The 12,124-nt window shown below is 40.4% G+C and overlaps 2 protein-coding genes across 4 annotated transcripts in view; one reads left to right on the top strand and one right to left on the bottom strand.

The window, feature by feature from the left end:
- On the top strand, positions 1-6,543 carry NSMCE1 (NSE1 homolog, SMC5-SMC6 complex component). Of its 3 annotated transcripts, none has more exons than XM_003210638.3 (8): positions 1-13; positions 965-1,122; positions 2,424-2,545; positions 3,104-3,181; positions 3,740-3,886; positions 4,835-4,951; positions 5,617-5,737; positions 6,179-6,543. In XM_003210638.3, the coding sequence occupies exons 2-7, from the start codon at positions 1,005-1,007 to the stop codon at positions 5,725-5,727; spliced, it is 693 nt and encodes a 230-aa protein (XP_003210686.3). In that variant the 5' UTR covers positions 1-13; positions 965-1,004; the 3' UTR covers positions 5,728-5,737; positions 6,179-6,543. The 3 variants fall into 3 exon arrangements, with proteins under 3 accessions (XP_003210686.3, XP_019476326.1, XP_019476325.1); XM_019620780.1 differs by having other exon boundaries at positions 7-13; positions 979-1,122; XM_019620781.1 differs by lacking the exon at positions 4,835-4,951.
- Positions 6,544-7,440: 897 nt separating this feature from the next.
- KDM8 (lysine demethylase 8) overlaps positions 7,441-12,124 on the bottom strand; it is a 5,200-nt gene continuing 516 nt past the window's right edge. The window contains exons 2-7 of the mRNA XM_010719790.2: positions 11,932-12,123; positions 10,390-10,522; positions 9,550-9,591; positions 8,598-8,747; positions 7,755-7,847; positions 7,441-7,665 (exon numbers count right to left, since the gene is read on the bottom strand). Coding sequence (XP_010718092.2) covers positions 7,501-7,665; positions 7,755-7,847; positions 8,598-8,747; positions 9,550-9,591; positions 10,390-10,522; positions 11,932-12,123 — 775 coding nt within the window. The 3' untranslated portion in view covers positions 7,441-7,500. The remainder of the gene's footprint in view (positions 7,666-7,754; positions 7,848-8,597; positions 8,748-9,549; positions 9,592-10,389; positions 10,523-11,931; position 12,124) is intronic.

Raw genomic sequence — 12,124 nt, 5'->3', positions numbered from 1 at the left:
AGCGCGCAGTGCTGTAAGCGCTGGAGTTGAGGGGTGCGGGGGGGCAGCGGGCGGCGGCTCCGACCTCACTTGGCTTCAGAGCCCCGTGCGGGCGGGGCTTCCCGGTTCGGTCCGTTCGTGGTCCCGCGGTGCGGGGGTTTCTGCTGTTCTGTTCGTCTCCTTGGTCAGGGAATGCCTTGAGACGGTGTTACTTCGGTCTGATGTTCTTCCCAACAGACGCTGGGGAACTCTCAGCCACAAAGCAGCTTTTCAGTGCAGTCGTCACCATTAGCAGTGCGTTTTTTGGCAGCGATGAACGAGAGCTGCGTGCTATGCCTGTAAATCCATACCGTCCCCACTGTTACCAGCACCTCTGCTGAAACACCCCAGCAGCGCCTCTGTGCCACGGCCGCTGTTTGGTCTCCATCAATGGTCACCAAGTGTCCATGAATGGCAGTGGGCGCCGTTTTTTCTGCATGGAGGAATTCAGTTCCACTTTTTTTGCTTTATCCATCCCTCCATGTCAGATGCCGTTGTGTCAGAGTGCCCCTCTGCTGCCGTCTGTCACACGGCAACAGCATGTAACGGGATGTTGGTGGGAAGGTTCAAGCTCTGCTGCCATCCCACCAACAGCCACCTCTGCTCTTGTGGGTTGACATAATAGAATAGGAGGCATTACTTTTGGAGCAGCCCTCATATGAAGGATTTTCTGTCCTAAGTGAGATATGCTCTAATTAGACAACGTCTTTGGATATGTGGCAGGAAGCAGCTGATGCAAAGCTATGCAAAGTGTTCTACAGATTAAAAGTGTTAAGGAAAATTAGTTGGGCTTCTTTTGCATCCTTCTCTTAGAACACTGCTCACCATCTTGTCTGGAGAACATGCTGGAGGACCTGCTTTTTAGCCCTAGTACTTGGGGAGTTTAATTGAAATACTACGTGTGCTCATAATGTACACTGTTAATCTGCACGTGCTTTAATTGCAGGTGATGTTTTGCAGCACTCGAGGCCTGGAGGAACATCGCAATGGCGGCTCAGATGTCCGATGCTCATCGACGGTTCTTGCAGGTCCTGATGTCACATGGGATCATGGAGGGAGCAGAGGCTAGGAAATTACACAGGCACTGCTGTGAGATCAGTAAAGGTGGGTCTTTCTTCTGGAAAGAAATGTGGGGAGATGGGGGAACTTTCCTTTTTTTATTGTGCAACTTGTAAATAATTACATTTCTGAAAAGTGTATGCTGGCTAAAAAAACTTCAAAACAATCCAAAAAACTTCAGTGGTGTGAGTTTTCTCTTCTTCCTAGGAGTTAACAAACAGAGCGAAACAAAACCTAACGACAGCACTTTTATTTTAGCAAAAAAGTTTTTCTCACGTTATGTATTTTAAAAAAATTGACATTGGATACTCAGTTAATGGAGACCACAGTGCTCTGTGTAAAAAAGCAAGCTTAGTAGCTGGTTTTCAATAGCAGCATATTTGAATAAGTGGTTTCTGATCCAGTCAGTTAGTACAGCTTCCTGAACAAGAACTGTTTTGTAGGTGAAAGCTGTGCAATCTTGCAAATAGTAAAAGGTATTTTGACTCTGGGATTGTAAACAGTAGATTTTTAACAGATCGTTTTTGATCCACTGGAACAGCCATTCATCTCAAAATGTTACAAAAGAGTATTGGTCTGTTATCTTTTGCCTTACCCTTTTCTAGAGCTGTCATTAATTCTCACTGATCTTGATTAATGCAGTGTTTCTTGCTGGGAGGTGCCGGGCAAGTCAATTTGTCACAATTTTATGTATTTCAATATTAATCTATTATTGCTGCTTAATTGTCGATTTATGGAGTCTTATTATAAATAAGACTAATGAGCTTTCTGAGCAGGAATATCCTGAGTGATGTTTTTGCATTGTAACATACTATACAGTACAGTGGGGTTTTGAGCTTGGGGCCTTTATCTGATGCCATTACACTGGTAATTGACTTTTATAATTGCAAACATTATAACTGGCAGCAGTTTTGAAATGTCAGTCTTTCTAAAGGTATGAGCTGTTACTTAATGCTCAAAGTCAACAGGAATTTTGCCACTGTCATTTTGTTTTGGATGGAAACTTTGGAGAATGTGTGCTATTGCTGTGCAAGCATAAGCCACAGCACATGCTTCTGCAAAGTTTGTCTGAATTATGTGTGTGATAAAACAACTCACACTATTTCATTTGCTTATGGAGTAGGACACAAGATTTTAACAGTATAACTACAAAGCTACAATGTTATCAAAGAAACAAGGAATTTGTTGTTGATAAGTTAAAGAAATTAATTACATTGTGTAATTGCACTTAATGACCTGTTTGAATTCTGCCTCAGAAATTGCTAGCAATTTCACTTAGTTTAAGCAGATTAAACATAAAAAGGTGTTGTTTTTTCCTTCCCTCTGTGGTTTTTTCTTATTTTCAGTCTACTGTGCACAAGATAAACTGGATGATTTCGTCAGTACCATCAACAACCAGCTACAGCCTTTGTTCATGCAGATCCGGAAAGGAATGTCTGAAGTTGATGGCAGATCACATTATGCCTTGGTAAGTATGAGGTGCTGCCATCTCGTGTTTTTAGCTTCTCATAACGAGTACATGCATGGATACACCGCAGAGATTCTGCCACGTGTCTGATGTAACATTAGCCATTCAGTAATGTGTTAATAAAAGCACAATAAAAGGTGAGTAGACCGGGCAAAGAACTGGAGCTAAGCGTTATCTGTGGATGTTAGTAAAGTTGATTTGTCTAGAATCCTTCCTTACAGTGCAGTACAACTGCTACTACATGAGAACATAGAACAAAGGGCCACATCTGCCAGCATGAGATGTGCCCTGAGCATGTCTTGATTTTTTGTGGGGCTCTTCCACTGTCACGCTGACAATTGCTGTGGAAACTACTTGTAGAGCAGGGAAGTGGGAAGATAAACTGCCAAAAGTGTAGGTGTGTGGGAAGGGAACTGGCAGCAAAGCCCGTAACAGCATCTGATTTATTTAGCAGGAATAGCCTCTTTCATGGCACTTAAAGAAATGACATTTCTTTTAATTTTAAGATAATGTATTCCTACCCTGGAGGGTCTTTTATTTATTTATTTTTTTTGGTAGGTGAATATGGCAGAAACTGAAATTACTAAAATGGCATCTGACTATGCAGAAAATGAACTAGAATTGTTCAGAAAAACGGTAAGTATGACTGATATTAGTTAGTAAATAACATCGTTTGTGAAAGTACTCTCTTAAAAGGAATGGAAAGCTGAGATGTGTTCCAAGAATTAGTTGCCATTTGCATAACTTAATTGAATTTTATCCTAAATGAAATGGGGCAGGGAGGGAAATGGGAATATACACAAGTAATGGTTCTCCTCTTGAAGGGAATTAGCTTTTTAAAATTTTGCATTCTAATTTTTTTTTTTTAATAAACTAGAAAGAGAGGTTATTTACTGTTCTGGGACAGCTGCTGAAGTGTCATCTAAACTGATACTATTCAGAATCCACTCTGCCATTATTGACGTAGCACCTATACAGCTATGTCTGCGCTGCAGAGATGCTGTTGGCATGGCACACATTACTACTAGCACATCAACTTTGCTTTCTGCTCTATGATAATGTGCAGCAGGAACGTTCCCAATGAGAGAATCTCTGAAAATTGGCAATGTATGCTTATGTTCAGATGCTGAAAAAGCTGTACATTATTATAAGGTGCACAGTCTTTTCAGTAACTGAAAATATTTCTTTCTATAGATGGACCTAATCATTTTATCAGAAAATGGTTTTGCCTCTTCTGTGGATATTTTAAACTGTGCTGACCAACTGAAGACAAAGAAAATGAAGAAAAAGGAAGCAGAACAAGTGCTGAAAATTTTTGTGGATGATAAGTGGCTCTCTGAGGTAACTGCTTTATCTTTGCAAGTGTTTGTGCTTTAATAGGTCCAGATGTTATTTTCTTATGGATGCGGTGGCAGAAGTTGGAGATGTTCATAAATGGGTGAGGACAAAAATGGCTTTGTGGGGGCTATGGTTATTGTTCCAGTCAGTGATTCTTACAGAAAAACTGGTACATTTACAAGCAAAAAGTCCTTGGGTAGATGCATGCATGATGTGGTGTCTGTTTCACCTATCTAAGCTAATGTGTGTATCTCTGTATTACAACACAAAAGGCATTCTTTGGACAAAACAGCATGGCACAATTACAGCCTGGAACAAAAGCTGGGGAAGGCTCTTCAAGGGTGATCTGTGCTGTCAGTTACATTTTGAATTGCCTCAAAAGCAGTAAAAAATAAAGTGTTAAAAACTCCTGAACTGGAAACACACAGGCTACTCTGCGTGTTTTGGAAAAAAATGGAGAAATTGAGATTAGTTTTTACCATGTGGAATACTACAATTGTTTACCAAGGCAATTGAGACCTGAGTCTCTTTTCTCCTGGCTGTCATCACATCGGAGATTTCCATCCTGCTGCCACCCATTTCCTTATATTAGAGAGATTTAGCAGGGATTTTCAAAGATACCTGCTGCTCAGATTTTGCAGAAAACCAGAAGTTCCACTGATGTGCAAATGAAGAGTCTGCTAATGATATGCCTCTAAGGAGAACATACTTGCTCATCTGTTCCTTTCAAGGACTGTATTTGTTAAAAGAGTGACTATTCTTATGATCCTCTTAGTAAACGTGCTCTTCCTCTTCAAAAGTATTTTGGCTTTGTGTTTTATCAGCGTAAGAATGTTTGTTTCATGATGGCAGAAAAAATGTCAAGTACTTGCTAGTACAAGGTGGTGAGAAAGGTCCAAAATGAAGAAAGTAACTAAGAGATATTGCTAATCTCAGTTGTTGTTTCCATAGAGAGATGGGGAATATACTCTGCACACTCGCTGCATAATCGAGATGGAACAATACATTCTCAGCACCTATCCAGATATAGCAAAGAAGTGTAATATTTGTCACAGCCTTGCCATCCAGGTAATGCATCTGATTACCTCAGTATCTGCAAATGGGTTTCTGGCACAGTAGAAGTCTGTGACACTTTCACTTGAGTATTAGGCAGGCAGTGAAAATTGCAGTGTTGTAATGTAGTAATATTACTCACATTTATAATATAATACAATGCAGATAACTGTAATCTTCCATATGACACATATTCGTCTTTGGTTGTGGGATTTTGGTTCAGGAATTGACCACCATGGACTTAAGAATGAATGTGTATTTATACACAGTTTACTAAAGCACTGTGTGTTGATAGCTGGCAAGTTTCCACTTCGGTCTTGCACAAGAGATTACAACCTGAGCTCCTGTTCTAGAACTATCACATTCTCTTGCTCCTTGTCCTTGAATCTTCTCTTCATCTTCCCAGCCAACTCCCTTCCTTAACATTACTTTTTCCTAATCACTCTCCTTTACTACAGCCAAATAGCTCAGCATTTGTCTTTCAAGCTAAATCACGTCCACATAGGAAAATAACATTTCCTAGTTTCCAGGAGAATAATTCCTATTATGTTTTACCAGCCTTGACTTCCGAGCGTCCTTCAGCTGTATCTTTTGAACTACTGTTGGGTATAAACTATCTGTAGCCTATTGTGACAGAAGGGCAGATTAGAAAGCTTTTCTAGTAACACTTCTGATTTCAGAGCCAAGCATGCGAAACCTGTGGAACTAGAATGCATTTACCTTGCGTTGCAAAGTACTTCAAAACTCAGTCTAAACCACGATGTCCTCAGTGTAACGATTTCTGGCCTTAGGAGATCCCAGGTACCAAGTAACATCTTTTTAAAAAGTGTAATATTTAAGAATGGACTGTGATATTCAATGGCACTGCCTGAAATTACTTATAATTGTAGCTGAATACTGGATATTTCTGACTTCAGTTGTGTGTTTCCAAGTGAACCACACTCAGGCAACGCTGAGCCCTGAAACTGCACAGGTTGTCTTGTGGTTATCAGCAGATCCTGTGCATACTGTTTATAACAGCATTAATGTTTTGGAGGATGAGCGGGAACACTAAAACTTTTGGAAATACTGAGTTTCAAAGAAAAGCACAAACTCGTTTAAGAATTCCTCAATTTAACCAGATAAATTGGACATTCTGAACAGGAACACAGGAACATGTAAAGAATTGTAAAAATCTGGAAGTCATACCATATAATCCTTTTTTTGTGTGTCATTAACTTTGCTTTTTTCCTTTCTCTGTAGATAGGAGTCGGATAGATTCCCAGTCATCATCAAAAAGAGTGACCAGAAAAGAGCTTCGGTCTTCGTAGCTTCAGCTGAAGTTAGCAAAACTTGCTTTTAGTGATTTTCATTTTCCCATTCTCTGGCAGAATACCCAGACTGCACTGTATTCAGTAGTAACAGTGCACTGTTAAATGTATTTATTTTTTCTAGAGTTTTAAGAAACTTACAATAAAACTGTCATTGACCTTCCTATTTTTCTACACAACTATGCCCAGACAACTTCCTAGGAGGTGGGTTTGTGTATGCAGTTCTGTGTATTTTGGTCTGGGAGTTTCAGTGCACGTTTGTGAACAAAAAATAAATGTTTTTGCTCAGTCCTGAAAGCTGATTTATGCAAATGAATTATTATACAAAGCCCTTCTCAGCCATTGTACTCCATATTTGTATAGTTTCAGTTGCAAAACTGAGAATGAAATCTGTTATTAGAACCACAGGGCTTGTAAATATTCCTCAATCAGTTCACCTATATAACTTTTTACATGGTTTTCAAGTAGCTGATCACACAGTACTTCAAAGTCTCTGCTAAAATGGTCAGCTGAATCCCTGATCAAGGCCTGGCTAGAGTCTGAACTTCAAGCTTGTACCATTGCTTGTTTTTGTCTCTTCCTTTGATAGAAGAGTTCATGTCATATGGTGAGGTCACAGGCAGAGATATGTTCAAGAAAAGATGGAACTTTTCCACAATCAAAACCAGTTACAATTTCAGCTTAATCTATGAAGCATTAAAAAAAAAATATCTAAAGATGATTTTTTTCCCCCACTAGTTTTTAGAACTAGTACTTCACACTGTTATTTTCTGTAAAGATGATTTATCCTTTTAAAAGTGACTTGAAAATGAAACAAGGACTATATGTTGCTATATACTAGTATGGAATGGCATTGTATCTTTTCCTTGGCAGACAGCAGAGTCTGTAGTTCAGCTGACTCTTGATCAAAAGATAGTTAAGCTTTAGATTATTTAATTGCAGTTAACTACTGATTAACTTTTTTCCACATAGGAGACTGGGTTTTTTTTTTTGGTTTTCTTCCTCCAGACCATTGAACCTTATGGTGACCCAACAGATGTTCTTTACAAGGAGGTTATATTAGAAACATCCACAAAAATAAAGTGGCAGCATTTATCCACATTCTTTTATCAAGCTGAAACAAGGATTTTTTATTTATAGGGAAAAAACAGTCTCACGTTTAAATAGAATTCACTTCTGAAGCATACCAGATGCTACTTTTCTGAATCTTTAATTGCTATTACAATACTAATAAATGTTCTTCATACTTCAGCGTTATGACCACCAGAAACTGACAGAGAAGCTAATATCAAGAGATCGTACGTAGTGCCAGTATTTAACTGGGATAAACAGGACCTGTCCAGGCATCAGAATACAGGACTGAAATGCAGCCTTTCTAAAGTTGGGGAATTTTGTTAAGTCAGGATCTTCTACATCAACCTGTTTAAAAACAAAACCAAACAGTGTTTACTTAAATACGATTAGATGAACTAACATTACTGACACTAACACTTCAGATGATTATTTACCTGACTGGTGTTGTGAAGAAGTTGGCTCTCATGTGGGTACAGATTTTCTGAATCTTGTGGTGAATAAAGACGGATATATTTTCTTCCAAATACCTGTATATATTACAGTAAATACTTTTAATCTATATTCCAATAACCTCTATGTTACTGAAAAATGACAAGTTCAGTTAACTAGCAACTAGTCTAATATACCATACTGTGAGCTACAGTTAGAATTTAAGCAGTAAAATAGACCTGCTTACCTACAGGTGGCTGCAATACTGCAGGTGGGGCCTCATGAAGACAGAGCAGAGGGGGACAATCACCTCCCTTGTCTTCCTGGTCACCCCTTTTCTGATGCAGCCCAGCTTACAGCTGACCTTCCAGGCTGCAAGTGCACACTTCTGGTTTATGTTGAGCTTTGCATCCACCTGGATGCATATTTGAGGTGCATGTAGTCCATCTCCCCTAAGAAAGCACATTCCCTAGAATATGTTGCACAGGAAAGTGTCCAGATGGGTTCTGGGTTTGGGCAGTTTGTTCCAGGGCTCTGTCACCCTCACAGTACTGAAGATTTCTGTTGTGTTCATCTAGAACTTCCTGTGTCCTGGTTTGCCTGTTGTACCTTATCCTGTTGTGGGGTACCACCAAAACCTGGCCCCATCCTCCTCACACCCTTTAGATATTTTTAAGTGTTGATAAGATTCCCTCCCAGTCTTCTCCAGGCTGAAGTGTCCAAGGTCATGTTCTCCATCCCTCAGTTATATCTCAGTTTGCCTACCATCCTTGTCTGTCATACACATTATAAGCATTTTTTTCTAGCTATACCATTAAAGGCTTGCATAGAGTAAGTAGAGTACAGACCTGGGCTAAAAAATTTTGCTGGGGATCTTGATGAAGAGGTGAGATAGTGCCTGCTGGCCCAAACCATGCGTTAATGGTGATGTCATCTTCCTGCCCTTCCCCCAGGCAGCAGTAGTCAGGAATACTGATATCCTCTTTCAATTCTGGGATCTACTCCATAAAGAAATGAACATTAGAAAGGGTACCTACTGACTTGCAAAAAGTGTGGTTTGTAGAAGAGAGTAACAGGGCCTGACACAAAAAGCAAATAGCCTTGTCCAGCACTGGCAGCTGAAAAGTAGCTGGGTTGCTGGGAATCTGCAGGAAATATCCTCACACTTTCTGTTCTAGCGGATTCTGTTGGAAGGAGGTGGGAGAAAGAAAGGAAAGGGGTTTCTCCTAATTCAGAGACTTTGTTCTAGAAGAAACCAGGGAAACTCGGGGAATAAGAAGACTACAAGAATATGTAGGTTGCTGTTCCAGGAGAAGGTAGCGGTTATCTCCTATACACTCAGCTTGCTTCTTTATGTGATTCCTTTTCATATTTCCCTCCAATTGTAGAATCATTAAGGTTGTAAAAGAGCACTATTATCTGTCAACCCATCAGCACCACACCCACTGAACTATGTCCCTAAAGCCTGATTTCCTCTGGTTACCTGAAATGACATTGCAGAACATGGTGAACATACCAACACTGAAGTTTGTTTCCTGTTCAAACCTCTTCCCTGCCTAACCTATCATTTGGAGAAATGCTGCTTTCCAGGTGGTATCCCTGTAAGCAAATGCTACATTGTACCAAAACAACCCTAAAATTGAACATCTTCACCCCCCAAAGGCTCTGTTTTCCCTCTCCTTTCAGACAAGCAGAAAAACGAAACCTCCCTACACCCTCCCATCAAGTAGAAATGACACTCTCAGAGATCTGTCATACAAAGGCACTTGACTACAGAAAGAAATAGTCATGCAGTTTTACCTGATCAAAAAGCTGGTGCTGGGCAAGGTATCCTATGTTGTTCTGAGATTAAAACATAGGAAGGAAAAAAAGCATAGTGACATATAGGGTACGACTTGGTCATTTACATACAGTTCAGTAGAATTTACTTGTAGGTAAGATCCATTTACAGTCTACTATTTCAGAGTACTTGAATTGCTTCAATAGTTGACTAGTATAAGGAGTCTTCTGAAACATATTTATTTCTATACTGAAATTCTGAAGGTGTGGATAGATCCCCACAATTAACAAACCATCTAGCTTAAGACACTGGTAGAAACATAGCAATAATGATACGGAGTCACACCAGTTCTTCTGTTGTCAGTTCTATGACCACACTCTGCAGAGCCGCAGCCAGGCCCTGCTGGTACGCAGACTTGTTCACCTCTGCTCCCCACGACCACCTTGATATTCCATTCCAGGCTATACCATAGACAGATCTGTAATGGCACACGGTCCCTCCCGCTAGAAGACTTAAACAGAAATAAAGTTCCAGATCCTCAGCCATGAAAGTAAACAGCCACTCGACAGCCAATCACCTTTTTAATTTTTTGCTGGTACGCATGAATTTGGGTCCTGCCAATAGATCTCACTGGGCAGTTTAATAACTGTGAGGAACAATGCTGCTGGCTGAGGAGGAAAATTAATTCCCTTATCTTTGAACTTCACCATTCAGGCTTTTGATGCAGAAATTCCTCTATTCCTCAAATTTCAGCTGTTGTCCATTTGATTGTACATAAAAATACAATCTAGCTATTGCTAGATTCTGTACCAGTAAATGCTGTTTTTGGAAATGAAAGAAAAAAAAAGAAAGTAACAGACCTCATTCACAATATACTGGCTGATGAAATCATTGACGGTCATGAGCTTCTGAGACCATTCCTCATCTGTGTACCGGGAACCCAATTCTACGGGGACTGTGCGGCACCCAGCGACCTGACAAACATAGTCCACGCTGAAACAAAAGAAGTTCCATCACACTTTCTGTTAATTCTCTTCTCAGTAATTTTGAATGAGTGGGACAATCAACCAAAACCAATCTCTGAGTAGAGATGAGAGTAATAAAACTCTATTAAAGTGAGTTTCTTTCCTCTAAAACGAACCAGCAACAAAAGTCTGCAGAAATTGACCCAACCAGCAAGAAAACAAGCGGTCAGTTTTGTATGTAAATTATGCTACATCTGTCTTGCTTTGCTTTAAAACCTCGTTTATCTCAATTAATTATCATTTCCTTACCAGTGAAGATGATTTAAGCTGTTAGCCTCTCTTGATTAGTGACAGCCAAACTTTTTTCTGCTTGCTACCAAGTTTGCTAAATAACATACTTTAACTTTTTTTTTACCATTAATGCTAGGTTAGCTGTCAGAGCCAAATTTTAGATGCTAATAACATCCACCCTGACAAATGTCAGAAGAGTTCCTCTGAAGAGTAATCCATATCCCTTTATTTACCATGATTAGTAGCTATGTTAAAAAGATCTTCATTGTAAGTGTTTGAAGAATGGAATGCCTTGGCTGCAAAAAAAGACTAAAACATCTCTGAAATAATAAGGCTGTATAATGCACACATGAATATATAACTAAAGTTATATTATATATTTTCTATGTACCATCACATAATAATAATCTACTTTCAACTACTGTAGACTTTATCCTTGACTCTGGAATGCAAGAATGTAAGCAATTCCTCTAACTATACCTGAGTGTTTTGTACCCTTCAGAGAGGGATCATAAGCTTTATCTCATAAATATTTCATTCTCAGGACTGGAAATGCTGGCACCATTGCCTACATCAAGCCAGCACCACGATATTGTTATTGCTCCTGGATGTGGTTGTTTGAAACTCAATGTTCAAAAATTGCTAGTCGGCAAAGATCATACTTGTGAATCAAAAAGCCAGTTATGCTTATCCATGCTCACTCTGAAATTGAAGAGCGAGTTCTGAGATGTAAAAATCACTGAGTAGTGAGTGCCTGATGAAGTCAACCCACTCGAAATGTGAGTAAATCTGCTGGTACAGCTGGCAATTCATACTTGCCTCTGGCTTCCAGTAAAACAAAGCAAAGGGAGTACAGCAAAGCCAGCACTGCACCATCCCCTGTATGGACGGGCTGGATACAACAGCCAGGATCTGACTGCCCTGGCACACGGCAGCCCCTGTAGTATGAAGTTCTTAAGAGATTTGTGCAATCTGGCTTCCAGCATTTACAGGAAATGTTTACAGAGCCGAGGAAGAGGCTCCCAGTGCACATCACTCCGGACGGCACCCATCTACGGAGGTGTCTGCTGCATTATGAACACTGCAGTACCCGACACAAAACCGGTCCTGGCCCCGTTAGGACGCGGAACAAGCACTTATTCTCACCTCCACTTCTTCATGCACGGCCAGTGGTCAATAATCCCCTCTAAGACGACGGGCTTCTGCGGAATCAGATAGCGGTCTCGGAAGCGCTCCAGCGAGGGGCAGCGCTCGTGCGGCACCGCATCCTCGGGCCGTACGGCCGGCGCCGGTGGGGGCTCAGTCCGCGCCCTCTGTAACAGAACGCCGCCGTGGAACC

This window comes from Meleagris gallopavo, chromosome 16 (genome assembly GCF_000146605.3).
Source record: "Meleagris gallopavo isolate NT-WF06-2002-E0010 breed Aviagen turkey brand Nicholas breeding stock chromosome 16, Turkey_5.1, whole genome shotgun sequence".
In the NCBI taxonomy this organism is placed as follows: Eukaryota; Metazoa; Chordata; class Aves; order Galliformes; family Phasianidae; genus Meleagris; species Meleagris gallopavo.
Note: the sequence above shows the minus strand (reverse complement) of the source record. Positions and strands in the feature narration are given on the sequence as shown.